The following is a 22,340-nucleotide window of genomic DNA, read 5'->3' on the forward strand; positions in this document are numbered from 1 at the left end:
TCCCCGATGCTGCTGGGGGCGTCTCCCCACCGGAAAGGATGGGGGGGCAGGGCTGACACCGCTGCTCACCTGTGTAAAGCTTAACTGGAAACTGGCTTCCCGGACATTTTTTGTTCAATGCAAACCCGCGCACCGGTTCCGGCGCGCGACCTCAGAGGCCGTGGTGCGGGACATCTTCCTTTATTCCTCGGGCGGCTGAGGGCCAGCGGCGCGGCAAATGTCAGGTAAAAGGGCTTCAGATTTCGGACGTGGCATCCGTCCACCCCCCCCCCCCCCCCGGAAAAGAAGCCAGGGGCCACGGAGGAAGGAGATTTGAACTGAGCGAACGATGGGCAGGTGGCTTTGAGGGTGCCGACGAGGTGCGTGGTTCAGAGAGCGCAGAGGGGCAGGGCTGTGGGGCTCTAATGGCGCGTAGCTGGGGCGCGGCCCTGGGTCTCCCCTCGGCGCAGGAGGACTCCCCCCGGCCCAGCTCCGCTCAGCCCACTCCCATCTGTCTGGAGGGAGGCCCTCCTAGCAGGGCTGAGTCAGAGATGCTCCCGTGCTGCAGCGCCCGTCTGGACCTGTTTGAACGTAGAGATTCCCTATGCGCACCGACTAGAAAAGGCCCGGTGGCTCGAGGACATCCGCTGACCCTCCGCCCAGAGCAGCCAGGGTGACAGCACTGAGTGAGCGGTGCCTAACCCCAGATGACGTTGATTTCCCCGGGCCCTGGGACGCTCTCAACAGTGCCAAAAGCCAGACACTGCTTCCAGAGCTGCACCTTTCAGACCAAGGGGGCTCTTCAAACAGTTCAACTGGGTCAGGAGGAAAGGTGACCTCTGCCTTTTTAAGGGCAAACCCGGGGCACAGGATCTTGGCCTCCAAGATTCAGATATAAAGAGAACTTGAGTTGCCTATCTTATCAAGAGATGGGTCTGCTGGGGTTTTCTCTCTCTGGTTGCTCCCAGGGCAGAGCAATGCATTCCCTTTATTTCCTGTCTCTTGCTCTCTGAGGAGTTTTTCTAGGCAGGTGTCTGGGACAAAGTTGCCACTTTCGTGGAGATTCCAGGACCCTGAACCCTTCGTCCCTACTCCTCTGCCCTGCTAGAGACCAAACGCCCGCTCTTCTGAAAGCTGCAACAGTAGCCAGATGGATGGATCCTGGAGCACTGAAAAGAGTGAACTGCGTGTGCCCAATTGTGAGGAGGGCTGCACCTGGCCAGGGTTCTGCCCCACTGCTCCAAATACAGCTTTGAGTTCAGAGAGGAGAGTTGACATCCTATTATGGGCCCCAGGTGGGGGGAGCCCACTGCACCTGTCCCATTTAGATAGGCGGAGCCCCAGGAAATGAACCAGGGAACACTCCGACTTTTATAGAGCACTCTCGGGCTATTCTGAGGGACGACTGGCTCCAGTCCCTCCTCACCATAGGTGAAAGAAGTCTGAGCTACAAAGATGCTCTCCTTAAAGTGCTTGCTGTCCTTTGTGAATAAGGGGTAGTAAGGGGGGCCCTCTTAGGTATCTTTCAAGGGCTCCAAGACAAAAAGGATACACCCAGTTCTTGGAGCATTTCCTCCCCCCTCCCCCCCACCGTGGGCTTCTTCTTCAAGGAAATGTGAGAGGAGGCAGAGCTGGGTGGATGGGGAGTAATTTCTGCAGGATTAAAAAGGACCTCCCAAACTCCAGCAGCACCCCCTGCCCCACCCCTAGCTTTCTAAAAACTTCCTACATTGGCTGCGAAGGAAGACTCCTGGCAGTTGGCTTCTTTATGGGAAGTAGCAACTCCCACCGGGTGTAGGAACTTATAACCTGAGTTTATAAGAAAAAGCAGGCATAGCTGGGATCCAGCCCCAAAGACTATTGTAGAAGGGAGTCTGCCCTGCCAGTACCTGATAGATGATTAACAAATACTTGTGGAAAAGAAGAATGAATGGATGGGTGGATGGATGTGTGGATGGTTTACATCATTTCTGTGATTGGCTTCCTTGGAGACTTCACCGAACTCTGGCTTTTTCTTGCAGTTGTTGGTTAAACTTTCCCTTCAAAGAGTCTCTAAAGTTTCATCTCTTGCAAGAATAGGGTGGTATTCTTGGGTTCTTCGTTTTTGCTGACCCGGACCAAAATCGAATAACAGCCAAGCCAAATTCCAAACACCCCCATTTGGTAGGTGGTGATGGGGGGGGGGGGGGGAGAGCGGCAGTTTAATCCAGAAACTAGACAAAGTCAGTCCCTGGATTGAGGTCCCAAATTTACTTTTTCCTTGGAGCTTCCTTGGGTTAACTAACCAACTTTCTTCTCAGAAACCCCTCCTCTTTCTTCTTCTCCTCCTCCTCCTTGGGGTCTGAGTCCATTTAGCTGTTGACTTGTGGGAAGGCAATCTGCCCCTTTGTGAGAGGACCTGCTGTCTCTGAAAGGGTTGCTGGTCCCAGCCCCTCCTTGGGGCCCTTCATTTGTGCACGTGGGTTTGAAAAGCTCATTGATTTCCATCCAAAGGGGCTAATTACATTACTTACAGTAAATAGCAGCCCTGCTGTCCAGTAGGGCTGCCAAAGTAGGGGGGGGGGGGAGGTCTCCAGCTTAGTTCACTTGATTGGCTTCATTTTTGTGTGAAATTGTGTTTTATGAGCTGTATTCTGGCACCCGGAGGACTGTAACAGCGTCCAGTCTGCAAATAACATTATTTTTGACCCTGAGAAAAGAGCAAGGGGAAGCAGTGGAGTCTTGGGTTTCATGGAAGAGGTGACTCCAGCAGCTTCAGAAGGCGAAGCTTTGGGACAGGAAGTCAGACTGCTGCAGAGAGTAGCTCCCTTCCTCCCTCCATTCTTGTCTGCCTGCCTGCCTGCCTTTTTTTCCTTCCTTCCTTCTTTCTTTCCTTCCTTCCTTCCTCTCCCTCTCATTTTCATTCTCTCATTTCTTCCCATCTCTTTCTTTCTTTCTTTCTTTCTTTCTTTCTTTCTTTCTTTCTTTCTTTCATCTTTCCCTCCTCTTTCTCTCCCTCCCTGTCTCCCTTCATCTTTCCAAATTGGGCCGCTGTTCCAAGTCAGTTTCCCTAGAGGGAAGCAAGTCTGCCACCAGCATACCCCTATGAGGTATCCAGGATGTGTCGGGACGTAAGCCATTCCTGGGAAAGCCGATGGGGGTGGTGGGAAACAGGCAGGCACTAGGAAGGAAAGAAGCAGAGAGCAGCCCCAGCTTCCTACTTTCCCTGGTTAAAGCTGGGCTGGTTCCTGCCGCTGCTGTGCGCTTCGGGCCCCTAGGGGGCTTCTGGTGGCTTGCATGAATCGACAATATCGGAGTATTGTGGACACTTTTTAATAGGGCCAAGGAGGGGCCACCGCTAACGGGAACAGAGGGAGACAGAACAATCCCGCCTCTTGTGAGGCGCAGGTCTGCCATTCTGCTTGTCAGCTCTCACCTTCCCCTCCTCCACCTCGAGGAGCCCCTTTCACATCCTCCTAAAATTGCGGCACATCCAGTTTTACAAGTCCCCGTCCGACAAGGGCAGTGGGAACAGCACGCAACAGGGCAGGCACCTAGTCCTTCAGGGTCCTCCACTTGCTGCCCGCATCGACAGGTTTCAAGGGGGACCCTGGGATCCCCAGCAGATTACCTGCAAACCTGAATTGGGTAAGAGAACACCTCACCCCACATCATGGTTCAGTTGAGTACTCCCCACTACAAGTCCATGCCTCGTCCTCTACATTCATTTTTCAAAGAAAAGCTTTTTTGCCACCAATAGCCAGAATCTTAGGTTCTCCTAGCCTGTTTTTCACTTTGGGGGGGGGGGTGGTGCTCCAGGCTCTGGTAGGGTGGAGGGCCTCTAGGAAAGGTGAGGAGACCTGCTTTTAAAAAGTGAGTTGAAGAAGACGGGAAGAGAGGAATCTCTGTTTAACATTTACTTATTTGGGAGCCCCTGCAACCTAGAGACCATGAAAGTCCACAAAGAGGAAACCCAAAGTTTGGAGCTGACATTCTGTGTGCCTTGAGCTGGGGTCTGATCTGGAACTTGGACCAAATAGATGGGCTTTCTGCCTCCTGCACAAGGGCGGGGACAATATGGGCTCCTTTTCCCCTTTAAAACATGATTACTGGGAACTCTTGGAAGGATGTGTGTGTGTGTGTGTGTGTGTGTGTGTGTGTGTGTGTGTGTGTGTTGGGGGGGAAGTAAATGCCCCCTCCTACTTCCCCCCTCCAGCCCCCTCCCCTTTGTAATGTTTGTCCCTGCTTGCCCATCACCAGGGGGTTGAGAGGAGTGTGACAGGTCTTTGTTGTCTGAATAAAAATCCGTGGCAGCTCCAGGGAGAGAACTCCTCCTACTAAATTATCAAAAATGGGCTGGCTTTAGTCTCTTAACAAATTGGACACAGCTACGGCAGGAGCAGTCCCCAACCCAACCTACAGGCACTGGGAACTTGCAAGCAGCCAGGGACCGCTGAAAATAGCACTTCTTTTTCTTTCTTTGTGTTCGAAACTATTTTCTTTCTTCGCCAGATTTTGTTTTCCTCCCCCCGCTGCAGTGTTGTTTCCCATTAGTAATTCGATCTCTCAGAGCAGTAAGATTCGCCTTCTTCGTCTCCTTTCCCCTCCGCCCCTGTTTGTTTGTTTTCTGCACATCTCCTTCAGGGAGACGCTGGGGTTCCCCCCCCCCCTTCTTTTTTTCTTTTCCGAGCAGACCAATTTCCACTCCGTCTGCCTCTTTCTTCTTCCCTCTCTCCCTCTTGCCCTCTGTCCCGGAGCGCCTCTGCGCTCCTCCAACACGCAGCTCTCTGCGGTCCCTTCTGCTCCTTCACTCGGATGAGCTGAGAGCCGCGGGCGTGTGTATATGGAAATAGTGGGGTGCCGAGCAGAAGGCAACTCGTGTCCTTTCCGTCCCCCAGCCATGCTCTTCCACGGGATCTCCGGAGGCCACATCCAAGGTATCATGGAGGAGATGGAGCGCAGATCTAAGACCGAGGCCCGCCTGGCCAAAGGCGCTCAGCTCAACGGCCGCGACGCGGTAAGGAAGGGCCCCCTCGGCGGCGGGAGGCAGGCGCCCCTGCGCGCTCGGCGAAGCCGGGTCTCCATCGCTGGCCGGCCGAGTTGAGGATGGAGGGTCCCAGGGAACGTCCGTTCCCGGCTGTCGGGTGGGTTCTCTCCGCGCCCACTGCCTGCCGGGCTAAGAAACGGCCGCCTTTCTGGCTTGAAATGTCTCCGCGACCGAGACCGTGAGCTCGCAACTCTCTGCCGCAGCTGTTCCCGGCAGAGCAGGGAGGGCCGGGAGTGAGAGGATGGGGATGTCCTCTTCTGCAGCCCCCAACCTCTGGTCTCCGCTCCCCCCAGACTGCGGGCGCCTCCCCGGCGAGGGTGGCGGCCGGGAGGGCGAGCTGGGCGCGGGCAACGCGCGGACGGCGCGCGCAGCCGGGGCGTCCGGGCCAAGCAGGAGCCCAGGTGGCTCTAGTCTCTGGGTGTGGTGACCGGACCTTTGGAGAGGACTCGGACTCAACTGGGCCACCTTCAGTTCTCGGGACGCTCGGAGCTCCGCACTGCCTAAGCCGGCGATTTTCGGGGTCTCGGGCAGCCCGGCTCGGCCCCTCTAGCGAAGCGGGACGGCGTTCAACTTCCGGGCCGGGCGGGTGGAACGTGCAGGGGGAAACCTAATAAAAATCCGGAGGAGCCGGGCACCTAGCCCCAGCGCGAGAGCTTCGGAGCCCTTGAGCGGTGTAATCAACGACCACTGTTACCGCTATTCATATTAATGAAAGTCATGTCCGATTAATAAAGAAAACCAATTAATAGTCTATGTGCTTCCCTTTCCCACTTACGAGCCGGGAGGGGAAAACTGCAGAAGTCTCCGGAAATGATTTCAGCCAAACAGAGCTGTGCACATCCTTTGGCAACACACCGGGGATTGTAGCGCAAACTAACCCGGTACTCTGCCCCGAGCGGGTCAGTGGTGTTTGGGGTTCCACCAAGTAGCCGAGCTCGTGGGTGTTTCCACATTTGCAACATGAATTCTGTACCGGGGAGGAGGTGGGGGCTGGTCTGAGTAAAGGACGGGACTTTACTTTTCCAGGCCCGCCAAAGTTTTGTGGGGAAGTCCAACCCATTCCTGCTAGTCTTGAGGGAGATGTCCAGCGGTTACCTCCTTCTTTTTCTTTTTCCTTGCTGTGACTATCTTGTCTAAAAACAAAAAGCAGCAACCCAAACTCTAATTGCGTGGCGGGGCTGGGCTGGTCAAGGTGAGGTTTCCTCATCCTCGGCCCTGTCGGTGGGTCAGCGGGCGGGAAGCTTAACCTGGCCACTAAACAGATTTTCAGGACACAGATCTCCTGGGTATGTTAATGCCGGGGAAAGAGGGACTGTGCAGAGGGGACCAGACAATAGACTCTTCCTGGGAACAGGCACTTTATACCCTTACTGGGGAGGGGACCCATATCCCTGAAAAACAGAGAACAGCCAAATCTATCCAGATCAAAACAATGTAGACCAAATTGTGAGCACGGGTATAATAATCGCTTCCTTCCTTTTAACTTAACTCTGCCCATAGGAATTTAGAGAAATACAATGTCTTAAAAAAGTCTGTGTTCTTCCAAATCTCCTCTCCACTCCCCAGTAAAAATTTCCGTTGTTTAGTTTTGTGTGCGTTGAAAGCCACAATTTTTAGCTTGTACATGCGAATTGGGGAGCACCCGCCCAACCTCTGCTCAGTGCGGTCCTAGCATTTTAAAGAGGCTCGAGGTGGCCGACGCGTCTTTAGGTTAATAGTCCCAGAAGGATGCGCACGCCGGGTCCAGGCAGACACTACAGAAATGGAGTGAGTCGCGGCGGGGAACTTTTCCCCGACGTTTGCCTTTGCACTGTGGCCCCTGCCCCTGGAGGTGCTCCCCAAACGACTTGAGCTTCGGAGAGGGGTCTCGAAGCTGTGCGTCCCCACCGCACGTCCTCCTCAGCGGTGCGTTGTGCTTGCCTTGCAGGGCATGCCCCCGCTGAGCCCCGAGAAGCCCGCTCTCTGCGCCGGCTGCGGGGGCAAGATCTCGGACAGGTACTACCTGCTGGCTGTGGACAAACAGTGGCACCTGAGGTGCCTGAAGTGCTGTGAATGTAAGCTGGCCCTCGAGTCGGAGCTCACCTGCTTCGCCAAGGACGGTAGCATTTACTGCAAGGAGGATTACTACAGGTATTCCCGCCCCTATCGATCTCTTACGCCCTGGTACACCTGGCGCGGCCACCTGCCCGAGCCGGGGAGCCTCCCCTCGGTTCGCCCCCTTTCGCCCCTTCGGGGTACTGTTACCAATCCCGAGACCAGGGAAGTCCACTGCAGACGGGTTCGAGCTGAGCCACCCCCACCAAGGGCAGTGAGGATGGGTGGGAGGAACCCCCAAGGTCTGGAGCTGCCAGTGAACAGCACCCATTCCCGACACCGCACAGCTCGGTAGAGGGGATCTGGGGAAAGCTCCGAATCTTGAATGCACGCGTGTCTGTCGACCAACACCGAAGCGGGGTGTTCTCTCTCTCTCTCTCTTTCCGTTTACTACGAACGGGGCGAGATCCGCACCTTGGAAATGAACTGGTGGCCCAGGCGGCCGTATCCGGGTGTTATGTTTTCACAAGGGTGGCGGGAAACCGCGTAAATGACCATGAAAAGGAATAATCGCCGTTGGTGAAACAAACCTAAGCCACTCAGTTCTGAGTTCCATTCACGGCGAGTTAGAGCCGTGCTGGTCAGCCTGGAGAGTAAACTCGGGGGATGTTTTTTTGTGATGCGTCCCAGTTATTTTTCTGGGGTGGGAAAGAGAACAGTTATGTGCAAGTGACCTCGCTCTGCTCTCAGAGGAGAGAGGTGATTAAAAAAGAATAAGCTTTCCTCTGCGAACGCGTCTGTCTGAATGCTTTCACGTACACTCACACATCCATAAATATCAATAATAATAATAATACCACCCTTCATAGGATATTTTGTAACGGATGAAACGCTTTCCCTCGGCGTTGAAATTTAAGATTCTTTCCATAGCGTTCGAATTAGCTAAGTGCAGGTTTTTGGTTTTGTTTTGTTTTGTTTGGCTTTTTGTTTGTTGTGGTTTTTTTTCCCTTTTAATCTTTACAGAAAAGGAAACTGAGGATGTTACCCAATTCTTCTTATTTTAATGTAAGGTGTTTTTTTTTTTTTTTTTTTTTTTTGTCCTGGTTCACCAGAACAGGTCAAAAAGTAAACAAAATTAATGACCAAATGCAAACGGACCCGTGTCCTCTTCTCCCGGAACCCTCCTACGTGCCCGTCTTGGGCCACCGCTGACCAAACCCCAGGTGTCACGGGTGGGAGATGGCCCCGTCTTTGCCTCAACCAGCGCCCTGACTTGACGGGTTTGTTTTTCCAGAAGGTTCTCTGTGCAGAGATGTGCCCGCTGCCACCTTGGCATCTCCGCCTCCGAGATGGTCATGCGCGCCCGAGACTCAGTCTACCACCTGAGCTGTTTCACCTGCTCCACTTGCAACAAGACCCTGACCACGGGCGACCATTTTGGCATGAAGGACAGCCTGGTGTACTGCCGCGCCCACTTCGAGACCCTCTTGCAAGGGGAGTACACACCGCAGCTGAGCTACACCGAGCTGGCGGCCAAGAGCGGCGGCTTGGCCCTGCCTTACTTCAACGGCACTGGCACCGTGCAGAAAGGGCGGCCCCGGAAGCGGAAGAGCCCAGCGCTGGGAGTGGACATCGTCAATTACAACTCAGGTGAGCCCTGCTACTTTCCCCTCACCCCTCCAGCAGCCCTGGCCTCTGGCTGCCCAGCGGAGGATTCCGCAGAACTCGGAGATCTGGTGGCAAGAGTGTTTTGCTTAACACTCCCCTTTCGTCAGCACACCTCCCTTTCGCTCAGAAGGAGGAGAAAGAAGGAGAGAAACAGAGGAGAGACAGAAGGAGAGGGGGAGAGGGAAGAGAGAGAGAGAGAGGGACCTTTATTTAGGTTGTGGCAAAAAACACATTCATAACCATGAGGCTGCAATGACTTCCCCCAAACAGGCAGAGCCAAATCCTTGTTGCCCATTAGTTAATGAGCCCATTAGTTTCTGGCTCCCAGTTGGAGCAAAACAGCCCCAGGGCAATTCCTGTGTGGAAGCCAAATTATAGATCCTGGAGGAGGTTTTCCTATATACTGAAAAAAAAAAAAAAAATCTTCAGAGCCCAACTCCAGTCTGTCTAGAGGGAGCAGAGGCTGTGGTCACCAGCCCAGAGTTAATCAGGAACACAGTTGGCAAGAGTGTCGAAAACCAAATCCCTGGTCTTGGTGAAAAAGCAGCTGTAAGGGTAGGAATCACCCTCCACAGCTGAGCTGGCCTGCCCCTTGCATAGGTCAGGGCAGTCGTCCAGCCAGCTGATTCCCTGTATGATAAGCCACCAGGACCTCCAGAGCCCCTGGAAAACTGAAAGACACTCCAGGTCAGGACCACTGAGGCAGCGCGGTGGTGTGACAGGCCACCCTTTTATCCTCCACCAGCCTTCTGTCTTAATTAAAAACGAAATGCAGGCAACAGGCCTGAGAGCACACTTTCTCCCTTGCTTTGGGAAGACATGTATCACTTATCAATATCTCTCAATCATCCGTTTCCCATGGTTGGTAGCTTGCCCCTGCTCTGCATCCCCCAGGTGAGGATAGGGATGGACCTTGTCGAGCACGTCGAACTCCAAGCAGGAAGGAAGCTCTTCGTAGGAGTTCCAGACACTGGGGAAAAAAGGGGGGTCTGGAAAGCCCCCAGGCTAATGCTTGGGAAACCTGGGAATCTCAGCCGACAGTAGACTCAGGCTAGGGAGTCCATTCTACCGGAAGGGACCCGAGGGACCCTCATTGTGGCAACCCTACTCTGTTACCATGAGCACCCAGGTACCAGCCAAAGCATGGACGTCCCAGAGCACAGATCTTGCTGGTTTTTGCCTTCCGGTCCCCAGTGCCTGGTATGGTGTCTGAGCCATTGTGGCTCAAAGTTATCCAGTAGGATAAGTGATTTACCCACGGTCACACAGCCAGCGTGAACCATTTGGAACTAATAGGCCTGCTCGGAGCCCAGAGTTTCCTGGGGAAGCCTCTCAGGAAGGGCGGCTCCCCCCAGCCTTCTGCTGGGCTGCCTCCTGGGGTTCTCGGCTGATGTAACTGAGGAGAAGGAATCCCGACCCGGCCAGCGCGGCGCGCGGCGTCCCAGGGAGATTAGCGACCAGGGAGCTCAGCGCAGCGACGTTTGTCCCTAGGGGGTTCAGGCCAGGGTCGCTAGAGCAAGGGAAAAGGCCAGCCGGCTCGCTCCAGACCCCACCAGGATCGGTTTGTGGCGGGGCAGCGGGCGCAGCCCCGGGTTTTGCCAACCCCCGGCTGCGGGTCGCGGCCTGGCGCTCGTCCCTGCTGCACTTCCGCCGGGGTTTGGTTCGGGGCCACTTTGCCCAGCGCGCTCATTTCATCTCCTTTGATGCGAGGTCCCCGGAGCAGGACAGGCAGGGCACTAATTGTTCTTTATTAATAGAAGATGACATCGGAATCTCGAGCCACTCACCAAGGCCCTAATGCCCTAATTAGAGAGACACAGAGACAGAGACCGAGAGGCCGGGACCCACATAACCGGAGAGTCCTTGGGAGAGAGGGAATCCCTCCGCCCGAGAAAGTGTGCAAAAAGGTGGACATTTCTAGCCACAGGGAAGCAATCCTATTTTTTCCGCTTGTTTATTTAATCTAACTAGCTCAATTTGATTTCGCCTTGGATCTTCCTTTAGTGGGAAGAGCTGGGAGCTTTAAGGACAATAGAATTTAGTGGTAGCTAGAGAATACAAATTTATATCTTCAAAAAAAAAAAAAAAAGAATGAAAATCTCCTTCCACTTAGGCCTTTAGTTTGTATATTAATGCCGCAAGATTTCTCGAGAAAGGTGATGCTGTTTAGCTCCTGCAGGAGGAGACGGTTGCTGAGGCCTCACTATCCGGAATTTGAACATCACAGGACCTCAGACTGGATGTCTTTTAATTAGTATCCACCCCATCCTTTCTGGACTTTTCCTAGAGATACAAACGAATAGTACATACTTCTTTAAAATCAGATGGAAATAAATAATCTAGAGAAACTGGATCAAAGATACATGACCAGAAATCAATCCCACTGTTAAAAAAAAAAAAAGGTTATGCATCTAACCACCTATGCCAGTTTGTTACAAAACTAGCAAAAGAAAAGCTTCAGCAAATTGAAAACATGTTAAAAGGTAGAAAATGAGATGGACCCACAGTTTTAACTCATTATTTTTGCTTTCTTTGGGTCTTATATTGCCATCTCTGCTTAATTGTAAACTAGTTTCAGAAACAGTAGCATTGACACTAAAATGCAATCTATGAATTGATATATTTAAAAAAAATCATATACATAAAATATGTTTATGATTCAAAGACGTCCAGAGAAGATGTGAAAGGTGGCAAAGATCAGTTAGTGTTTGACATCTGGCAAATGCCTTTTAGTGAGAATATTACCAATTTAGTTAATCCTCCCGGTGCAGATCCCAGGCAGATATTTTAGAAAGAGACATAGTTTATTTGGAATCCTAGATTGAAAGGCAGCCCTCCAGGAGTGAAGATTTAGTGTAGGATAGGCAGCTCCTATTTGGGTAACTTAGAGATAGTGGTGAGACTAAATTTTTGCCAGTTTTTAAAATCTGCTTTCCTTGGGTTTTCTTGGAGTTGAAAGCGCCTGATAGTTGTGAAATTAGCCTGGCACTGACCCCTAGTGGTCTCCCAGGGATCAGTTAGTTCTCAGAAGGTTACATACCTTCGGAACAGAAACTGGCTTTAGTACAGGTGACCATTATTTCATCAGTGACTGGAAAAGAAAATATTTAGATCTTCTCACTGACTTTATGGTGTGTCAGATGTGTACTTATAGGTGGACATTTAAAGTAGTTTTAAGAGAGTTGTCATTCCATCTCATAATTCAGAGGGTGGGGGGAAACAAGTATACTTCTGAAGTAGACCCTGGGGAAACACAATCACTTGCAAGTTTATACAATGCATCTGTAGTTAAACACAAACAATTTAGGATAATGCACTGAGTTACCATGTGGAAGAAGTAGATTGCTCTTTTAAGTTGAGTAATATGATAACACCGTCACAGGAAAAGCATACAGTAATATCTGTTTAATAAAGAGCTAACAATCTTCTTACACACTGAACCATATACTGTGTGGAAACAAGTCCCATAATTGTGTTTAATGAACTAACGTTATCTGCTGAATTTTTAATCAGCAATAATGAATGTAGAATGCATATTTAGAAAAGCAGTTTAATCACACTGTTCTATGATTATTTTTCATAAACTTCATTTTAAAGACTAATGAGTACATAGTGAGGTTAGGAATCACATTCATCTCTAAGAAATAATACCTTGAGTTGGGGTAGTGGCTAAGGGCATTAGTTAAGCACTTAGTTAAGTCCTCTAAGTGTAATATTCAATCTGATGTGCTGTTCAGGAAAAGTTAAATGTTACTCACATACGGTAAGAATGAAATCTTATTTGAAGAAGCCCCAAAGCCAGGTGTGCCTCTTTGACCATTTTGTGGTGGGTACATTTATAATCTGGTTGTGAAATATAGCTCAGTTTACTAGAGATAAATATAGTTTTATAGTAGGTCTTAAGAGGCTGTTTCATCCATTTGAGGATATGAAAGTGCAATTCTGTAGAATATTTGAACCCAACATATCCCCCACTGGGCTAAAATAGGATAAAATGTAGCGTATATTCTTTCTCTTATCTCTGAGGGTATGTTACTTTTCTGGGCAGTTTAAAAGAAGGATATGTTCAACATTTGTATGTATATGGCCAACTTGGATTCCATTCAAGTTGACTTGGCTTTGCATTAATAGTCACTTGATTTTATTGATGAACAAAGATTCAAAATCTTGGTGGAATGCTTTTGAGTCCTGGCCCTGTGCTTGACGCAGGGGACCCAAAGGTGAATAGTATATAATCTTTCTCTCAATGAACTCATCTGCTCTTTTGCCAGATGTGCCCTCCTCCTTGTGTATCTTATGGAAATTTAAACAAAGGGAACATTAATTCATGCCTAATGTAATGTCTTCTTACAATAGAGCAAATTTCTTGTTAAATGGGTTTTGTGATGTGCCTGACCTCTTGGTTGATGGCCCAAACTACTGTTTCTGCTGATTATGCTGGTTTACCAGAAAGTTTCAGAACATAATTCTAACCAGAGCATAGCAGGCAAATAATATTTTACCAAGCAGAAGAGCTAATATTAAGAAACGTTTTACTTTCTTCAGTAAAGTAGTATGCCACCAAGTAACATGATCAGGTTAATTTTAGATATTCTAGTATAATGTGCTAAATTGTAGGATGATCAGATCTGAAAATACATTGTATAAATACCTGAAGTAAGGGTTTAAAGAAAAACAATTGCCATGCCCTTTAAGTTGAGAAGTTGGTTGAATCAGTAAATATTTTAGATATTCTATTATAATGTGCTAAAATGTAGGATGATTAGATCTGAAAATACATGTATAAATACCTGAAGTAAGGGTTTAAAGAAAAAAAAAATGCCATGCCCTTTGAGAAGTTGGTTGAATCAGTAAATATTTAGCAAAAAACATTTTTCATTTTGTAGTCATATTTCCTACACAGAGCCAGGAGGTTATTGGAAATGACCTTTTAAATGTGCAGCTTTACATCCTGGGGATAATGACTCTTAGGCTGGTTTCAAAGTCTGGGTCGTTTTACCCTCAATGCTGAGCAGAGCTCTGCAGGGAGAGAGATGTCACCCTCTTTCTGCCAGACCAGCCAGGGGCACAGCTCAAATCCCACTCACAAACATCCACAGCAAAGAGGGCCAAGATCTGAGCTGAGAAATAGGCACCAGCAGTGTCTCTGAACTGTGAGCTGTGGGGAGTGCTTCAGGCATGAACTGAGTGAAGAGAAGTCTGGGCTCATTCTCTTTCAGAAATATTTATTAAAATAACTCCAAGGGAAAACTGTTTTCTTCCTGGCATTGCCCTATATTAAGCAGCTATAGCTAAAAACACTCAAAAATAATATTCTTGGGATTACATAAGAAATCTACAAATTCTAATTTTGTAAAACTCTCCCCCTTCTCCAGCTACTTTCCACTTTTTTCCTGATTGAGAAGACTCGAGGAATATCAGAACAAGCTAAAAATTGGAACTGACTTAGAGTCTTCCTTAGTTGGTGGGTTCTCAGAAACTCTCAGATTGGAGAGAGATGAAATGGTTTGCATATCCCTCATGACAAAGAGCAGTGCCTTCAGGGAGTATGTCTCATTTCACAAACACAGACAAAGTGTGGAGTCTCTAAAAACTGTTGTGTGCGCTGTAGGGCAGGGTGCGGTTGTGCATAAACGTATTAGAGTCGATCCTTTTTACCCCTGGGATGTTTCTTTCACACTTGCGACTTCTTCATCTTCTCGAGTTTTCCAGCAACCATTATACAAAAGAGAGGATTTATCTAACATTTTTCCATTACAGAAACTTTGGTTGTGGCCACGTGAAGAGGCTGCTTTGGCTGACTTTGGTAATTAACCTCTGTCTTGTCTCGATACAGCTTATAATTGGGTCGACAGCCTTTCCCACCGTTGCTTTATTATCCTAGCATCGCACAGCCCGCTACCGCTACCGTTGCAGCAAGTGCGGGACTTCCCACTGAGCAGTTGTTTGTTTGTTCACTGATCCCGCAACAGGTTGTAACGAGAACGAGGCAGACCACTTGGACCGGGATCAGCAGCCTTACCCACCCTCACAGAAGACCAAGCGCATGCGCACCTCCTTCAAGCACCACCAGCTCCGGACCATGAAATCCTACTTTGCCATCAACCACAACCCGGATGCCAAGGACCTCAAGCAGCTTGCTCAGAAAACAGGCCTCACCAAAAGAGTTTTGCAGGTAAGAAACCTCCATCATTGGCTGTGTATAAATCTCCCTTACCCTTGCCAGTAAAAACAGTTCTCTTCCCTGTTTAGAGCAATACAGATATTTCCTGTACTGCTTCTCATTAGTTTACCTTAGTTATCTCCCCAGAGGGTGTGCGGAAATTTTGCAGGGGCTTCCGGGAGGGTGCCCAAAGAGAGACCCAGGATCTTCTGAAATGCAGCCACATTCTTCCTTCCTATCGATGGAGAGATGGGGCCACCCAAGCCAGCACAGCTCACCTCACTGCTCTGCTAATGTGGGTGATGTTATTTGTACAAGTTGTGGCTTTAGAGATTTCCATTCACGTTAGGCTCAGTGCACAGACTTGAGGGGGACCCGCTGGTGCTGTTTTACTTCAGCAAACTCTTGGCAGCCTCACTCACATGCCATGACCTTCCAAATTCAGATCGACCCTTTTCTTTTTTTTTTTCATTTTTTCAACTCCGGAAGAGCCACAGCCATGGTTAATGTGTCTCAGCAACCAAGTGTAGCAAGAATTTTCCCATTTTAACAAACTGTAGAGCAAAACTAAATACTGAGAGTTAGACCTGCTGTCCAATTGTTTTTCTAGACTTGTAAGGGTAAGAGTATACAACTCATGAAATTATAGTGGGTTGCTGTGGGTCACCTGTGATCTTCTTCTACTTCTCAGTGACAAAGAGCAGGCATTTAAAATTCCACCGACCAGTTTCTGGCTGCTTGGGGTCTGTGGCCCTGGGTTTTTCCTATGTGGAGAATAGTTATCACGTGTCAGACTCAAGAACAGCCTGAAATCTGTTTCAGTGATGTTCATTTCATAGGAGTCCTTCTTACTTTGTGAAACTTTCAATGACCCTGCCTTTCCTCATTCTCAAAAGATAACAATCGCTTAAGGAATCAGGATATAGTTTCCCCCTTGTATCTCTGTGCTTTCATGTCTATGGTATCTCCATTTAAGCATCAGTTGTCCCAAGTGGCACTTGTTAGTGCTGGGGGGATATATGCAGTTGAGAGGGAGTACCCATAGTATTACTTGAAATACTCTGTTTAAAAAAAAAAAAAAAAAGCCCAAAACCAAAAACAACAAAAACAAAAACAAAACAAACCCCAGCCCTTCTCTCCCAAGAAAAATAAAAACAATTATATTTAAAAAGAAAACATACTCTCAAAAAAAGAAAAAGAAAAAAGAAAAAAAGGAAGCAAGAAAAAAAAAAAAAGAAAAAAAAGGAAAGAAAAAGAGAGAGAGAAACAAAAGAAGTCTAAAATAAACATCGGTAAAGAAATCAATTGGGATTGGTTTGCAGGTTTGGTTCCAAAACGCACGAGCCAAATTCAGAAGGAACCTTTTGCGGCAGGAGAATGGGGGTGTTGATAAAGCTGATGGCACGTCGCTTCCGGCCCCGCCCTCAGCAGACAGCGGCGCTCTCACTCCACCCGGCACAGCGACCACTTTAACAGACCTGACCAATCCCACTATCACTGTAGTGACATCCGTGACCTCTAACATGGACAGCCACGAATCCGGAAGCCCCTCACAAACTACCTTAACGAACCTTTTCTAACATTGGTTTTTGTTTTTGTTTTTGTTTTTTCATTCTTCCTCTTCTTTTTATTATTATTCTAATTATTATTATTTTATTATTTACAAGATTTTTTTTTTTCTAACCCACAAGATATTTGGGAAATAAAAGCAACAGCTTGGTGTGTAGCATCTGCAGCCACTTGGCAAATGAGTTTACAGAATTGTCTCCTTTACAAAGTGTTTTTTTTTGTTGTTGTTTTGGTTTTGTTTTGTTTTGTTTTTTTTTGTTTTTGTCTACAATGTGTATTTGGATTTTTTTAAAAAATTAATTAGAGCTTTCAGTTGGTAAGGAGAGTTTTTGAATTATTCTAATAAGTGCCTCTTAAAATTGTATGTTACTTATTTCCAGAATCTCGAAGAAAAAAAAAAGTGGTATGATAATGGGCAAATAATCATATTCCCAATTAAAATGATTAGGTTAATAAAGAATCAGATAATTAAAGTTATTTTTTAAATCTTGCGATTGTATGTATACTTATGGAATTTTGAAAACTTCACATTGTTTTTTTTTTAATTTTAAAAGTGAAAAAATGTTTTGATTATTCTTTCATCTTACAAATGAGGAATATGATTAAACAAAAAGCATTAACTATAGCAGCTCTAAATATTAAAGATTAATTAGGTGAGAAATCTGTTCTAGCAATGTGACTTTTCCTTCTCTTTAGGGGTGTACATCCCAGGAACACTTGTTAGTTATTTGCTTTTCAACATTTGAAAAATATTTAAACTCCCTGTGTATCTATGAAAATTCCATATAGAGCTTGAAATTCTATACTGTTAACCTAAAGCTAAAAATGATAGTTCTAAAACCATTCTTTCTAAATTAATTTTTTTTCCTAGGGAAAATGGAAATAAGCAAAATATAATTTTTTAAGAAGTTAAAAAAATCAGTATAATTTAATTAATAGCTCTATTAATTGGCTTCAGCTGTACCATGATATTGTATCTGGCATTCTATATGAATTATGTTAAAAAAGAAAACCTTAGTAGACTAATATCGACAATGAGAATTCTTTGGTTTGTTTTGCTTTATTTTACTTTGGCATAGGTTGATATATTTGTCAGAAAAAAAAACTTTTCTGGCATTACAGATTTAAAGTTATTAGTCTTAAAGTAGATAAACTCAGAAGCCTCGTGGATGCTGATCTGAATATATTTCCTAGTTTACAGTAGCATTATTTTTCTTTTAATTTAAGCTAAAATCTTAATGGTCTGGGCAGTGGTGAATGTTCATCTATACGCTTCTGTTGTAGTTAAATACCAATTAGATTGTGGATTTCCTAAAAAAAATAAAAAAGAAGTCAAGATATATGTCTTGCTTTAGTGGATTGTTAAGAATAACTTTGCACATATTCTCCACTTTTTGGACCCCTTAAATCTCCTTTGGTGGTCGAAGTGGCTATTTAATAGATTTTAAAGGTGTCCTTCTGGCTGTATAAATGTGTGGTTACATATTGACAGTTCACTGCCCACATTAAAGTGCATTATTGTAACTTTTGCTCAGGGTCTTTAGAAAATTAGCACAGAAAGTAGCTTATTTTTTAAAAAAAAGATGATGGAAGATAAGTTAACACTGTAACAGAAGAAAGGTGTGATTGCCATTATATATTTAGCAAGTGTGGTTATCATCTTATATGGAGCTTAAATCTTGACTTTTCATATTTCTATTACATTTTGGGCATTTACCACTAACCAGACCAAACAACCTTGGTAAGGCTGAGATCTTATTAATACACTTTTACAGGTAAAATATTGATACTTATAAATTTTGTTCTTTGACAGAACAATGTATGGTACTATAGATCTACTTTATTAAGTAGACTAATTATAACTCAGTTCTCCTACGTGCCTTATGATATAACTTGGAAGTAAGTTTGTGAAAAATCAGGATATATGTGTTGTTTGTTAAATTAACTGTTTTAAGCCCTTTTGACACCTCACTAGTTTTGTACTGTTTTACCTCTTATTTCCGAAACTCTTTTTATGGTGTATCCTGTTAGAGGGGACAGACATGTCATAGAAAGCAGTTGTGCACTCTTTCAAATATAGTTGATAAATTCAATAATCTTATATATTGAGCTTCGTGTTTATAGTACAGTAAGTGGTCTAGCAAAATTGTCCATGTTTCTTTGTTTATTGATAAATGCATTGTATAGAAACTATTTCCCCTAAATATTTATGGACCAAACAATTGTGATATATCCTATTAAATTTGTGTGAATAAACCATTTTGAATCTAAGGAGTTTTATTTCCCATCAATTTAAGGTTTAACTGTACTAGTGTGTTTCCAATATCTATATGTAAAAGCTATTAAAGTGGGAATACAAACAATTTTTAAATATTCAAACATACAAATAGTTTTCAGATTTCCAAACTTCTGATTCATTTTAAATGTACACACCGTTGCATATGCAATGTAATTCAACCTCGAATTACCTTTTAATATATTTTCTTATAATAAAAGTAATGCCCCACCGATTTGACTCCGCCCAATTTTTAGAATTAAAAAAAAAAGATAATTAGCAGACAAAGTAATTGCATGAAAAGAAACTTAACTATGATTAAGATTTAATGTTAGGTCTATTGAGCACAAATGGATATTTGTAAATCAAAATAGAAATTGCAGACCCCTAAAAGCCAAGTTGCTCTGTAGTTAATAAATTGTCACTATGATTTTTTTCAGGGAGAACAAATCTTGGGGCATTACAGCCAAACATCCCGACGTTTGAAAATTCCCTAAAGTATTAAAAGAAGGGGAAAAGTTTGATCGGAAATCCACTGCAGTGAAGACAAAGACAATATTAGGTTATGATAATCATACATTTTAAAATCTATTGAGCCAAAAAAAAAAAAAAAGAGAGAGAGAGAGAGACAGAGAGAGACTTAAATGTCATTTACTGAATGTTAACAAAAATTCTGTTCTTTATGGTGTCTAACACAAATGGAGGCTTAAAGTTATGTGGTTTAAAACAAAATTAGTTAAGCCGTGTATAAACCAGAGCAACCTGGCAGTAATATGCCCACCCCATATTTGAAGAAAATTATTATTGCTAAAAAATCCCACACATTTGTCAAGCACAGTAGTTGTAAAATAAAGTCCAAAAACATTCATTTCACCTGCTTGCTAATGTGTATTAGTCCTATCTGTTGATGGCATTTTCCAATTGTAAATTCAAAGAAAAGCTATCACTCACTTGAGAGTATAGGAATCAAAACCCAGTAATTTTAGTATTATTGTTTATTACTTCCTTTTTAAACAGAAATCTCTGCATGCACTTTTACATCTGTCACTCCTAGTGTACATCTCTGTATGATGACTTATCTTTGCTGTTTCTTGTATGATAAATAGCTTTCATTAATAAACATTTTATTTGACGCGAACATAGTTAACTTTATGTTAAATACACACTGTTGAAATTACTTTTGAACACTGTCTTAAGAGGCAGCACAATACATTTCCAACTTGTTATACTTAGTAAAAAAAAAAAAAAAATCCAAACAATATAATGAGGTTAAATTCTGGTAGTCTAGGATAAAATGACTTACTTGGTTTTTAACTTTTCATGACTTTTTATTTGTTGTATTCAATTGGCCCATGTATTAAAAATTACCAAAAAAAAAAAAAAAAAACCCACAGAGAAAACACAAATTACAACAAAAAATAAACCTTAGACTAAACTATCATGTAAAATTTCAGCAACGTTTTTAGATTATTAGGGTAAAATTTATAGATCCTGTGTAAGTTTACATGTTTGCTATGCAATGAGCAAATTTATTGAAGTATACAAATATATTCTGAACTATGGAAAGATCCAATCTTTGCATAGTTCAAATTACATATGATATTACAAACAAAGGAGCAAGTGGAAAGAAAAACAAATATTTAGGAATGAGGTTTTTTTAATTGTTAAAGGGAATATTTGAAGAAAGAATTTTTTAACGATTCCTATTTAGCTGTATATCCAAAGCATATGTTAAACAAATTAACATATAACTTTCCAGAAAAGTTTTCATTATGATGAAATTTTTATTATATACAAATGAACCCTATGTAAATGATGTAACTTTTATGAATGACAGACATTAAATATTTCACTTACATGTATTCTCAGAACTTTGAATGTTTTCTTAAATGCTTTCACTTCCTGAATACTAAAAAAGGAAAAAAAAAATTAAAAGAGAGAGCGACTTACTCTTTAAAAAAATTAAAAAAAATGCAATGCATCATGACAAGTAGACTATTTTGACTGATCATGAAACATGTTGGTTTTGTCAGGAACTTGAATGTTTATGCCTCATTGAAACCTCATCCATGGCTATAGCAACTTAAATAGATTTTCCAATACGTTTGCACCCCGTTTATTCAAATCCTTGTCCTACAACTTTGCTTTCTTTCCCTGTGCTGTCACCTATGGCAGTTTCGGTTAGAAATATCTTGGAGCCTCGCCTGGTTTTACAGACCTTTAAATATTTGTCTGGTATGTGAAATGCGGGAGGAGACCAAAGAGGGAAAGAACGTAACTGCAATTAGACATCTGAAAAAAATAATACAAATTTGAAACAGGCACATTTTGAAAAAGTAAAAGAAAGGAGCACTAATTATGTGAGTGGGAAGAGGGAAAAAAAAAAAAAAAAGCATGTGATGTAGAGTTGGAAGGTCTGCCATGCTTTCCCATGATGTATGGCAGTTTTTGAGTCTGGGCAAACCACACACTCATTCTTGGGCATGGAAGAGAGGGATGTAGACTTCTCAGAAGGGAGCAAGGTACTAAATTTTCATAGTTTCTACTTCCCGGATGCCTGGGTTAGTCTAACTTCTGGCAAATTGATCTCGGGCAAAAAAAGCTTTACAGAGAGTTAGCATCTGTCCCCTTGGGTGAGTAGCCATCTTAATGCTGACTTAGAGAGCGAGTAGGTTTTTCATACCTCAAATAAGGATAAAACTCCATAATAAAGGACCCAAAGCAAACACTTTTAAGACTTTTAAGGTGATTTTTCATCACCTAAAAAACAGATCGCTTTATTTAACAAAACCCCTGTAGAACCCACAGCACACTCTTTTCCAGTAACCTTTCTTTGAAGTCAAAGCATTTTATAAACCACATTTACATAGCATCTCATTTTGTGTTGCTCGAGCGCTTGCAAAGGGCATCATGGAGAAAAGCGTTGGAAGTGGGAAGTTCTGGAATGGAAATGTGGAGTCGTGTCATTCTAGGCTCTTCAGGAGAATACTATAGATGGTACCATTGTTGTCAAAGATAAATATAAACCCCTAACTTGGTATGGAGTTTTAATTTTCAACTGTGTGTTAAACAAAGCTATCTTTACTTGTAGAGAGTTTGTGTACTCTCGAGGTGATTCAATACTTTTTATGTTTTATGGTCTCTAGACACAAGGATTAAATAAGGATACTATCACTCAGTCCAAATTAGTGAAATGACATTGTACTTTCTTTGAAACCATACGTAGATAAACTCTGGATTGGCCTTTCAAATATTTCATACTCTTAGCAATTGAGAACCAACTCTGAATACTCAAATAAGTAAAAACCGTCTAATGTAAAGCCACAGTCCTTTGCTTTACAGCCAAAGTGAAAACAGGAAGTTATTTTCTTTGTGATATGCCATTGATTCTGAAATATTTTTATAATACTTACTCTGCCCTTCCAACATTTTAGCAGAATAAAATTACCATTTACCTTACTTGCAACATAAATTCTAAGTTAATGTCTTATTTTTAATGCCCTCTGGGAAGATTTTCATTTTATTTTACCTGTTTCCAAACCAAAAAAAAAAAATCAGAACTGTGCATGGGATTCAAGGAAAAGTCTATGAATATGATGTGAGTAGCAATATAATCACCATAACAA

At 44.3% G+C, this 22,340-nt stretch overlaps 1 protein-coding gene across 2 annotated transcripts; it reads left to right on the plus strand.

Moving 5' to 3' along the window:
• Positions 1-4,337: 4,337 nt before the first annotated feature.
• Positions 4,338-21,109, plus strand: LHX9 (LIM homeobox 9). Of its 2 annotated transcripts, none has more exons than XM_060644029.3 (5): positions 4,338-4,975; positions 6,933-7,135; positions 8,334-8,689; positions 14,680-14,882; positions 19,155-21,109. In XM_060644029.3, the coding sequence occupies exons 1-5, from the start codon at positions 4,802-4,804 to the stop codon at positions 19,209-19,211; spliced, it is 993 nt and encodes a 330-aa protein (XP_060500012.1). In that variant the 5' UTR covers positions 4,338-4,801; the 3' UTR covers positions 19,212-21,109. The 2 variants fall into 2 exon arrangements, with proteins under 2 accessions (XP_060500012.1, XP_060500011.1); XM_060644028.3 differs by lacking the exon at positions 19,155-21,109 and adding an exon at positions 16,193-17,142.
• The last annotated feature ends 1,231 nt before the right edge of the window (positions 21,110-22,340 follow it).

Source organism: Panthera onca, chromosome F1 (assembly GCF_046562875.1).
Source record: "Panthera onca isolate mPanOnc1 chromosome F1, mPanOnc1 haplotype 2, whole genome shotgun sequence".
NCBI classification, from domain to species: Eukaryota; Metazoa; Chordata; class Mammalia; order Carnivora; family Felidae; genus Panthera; species Panthera onca.

Bases quoted from the DNA above. Each gene is read 5' to 3' on its own strand.
- LHX9 (XM_060644028.3), top strand. From the start codon at position 4,802: ATGGAAATAGTGGGGTGCCGAGCAGAAGGCAACTCGTGTCCTTTCCGT. The intron at 7,136-8,333 runs GTATTCCCGCCC...TTGTTTTTCCAG, and splicing joins TGCAAGGAGGATTACTACAG to AAGGTTCTCTGTGCAGAGAT. The intron at 8,690-14,679 runs GTGAGCCCTGCT...ATCCCGCAACAG, and splicing joins CATCGTCAATTACAACTCAG to GTTGTAACGAGAACGAGGCA.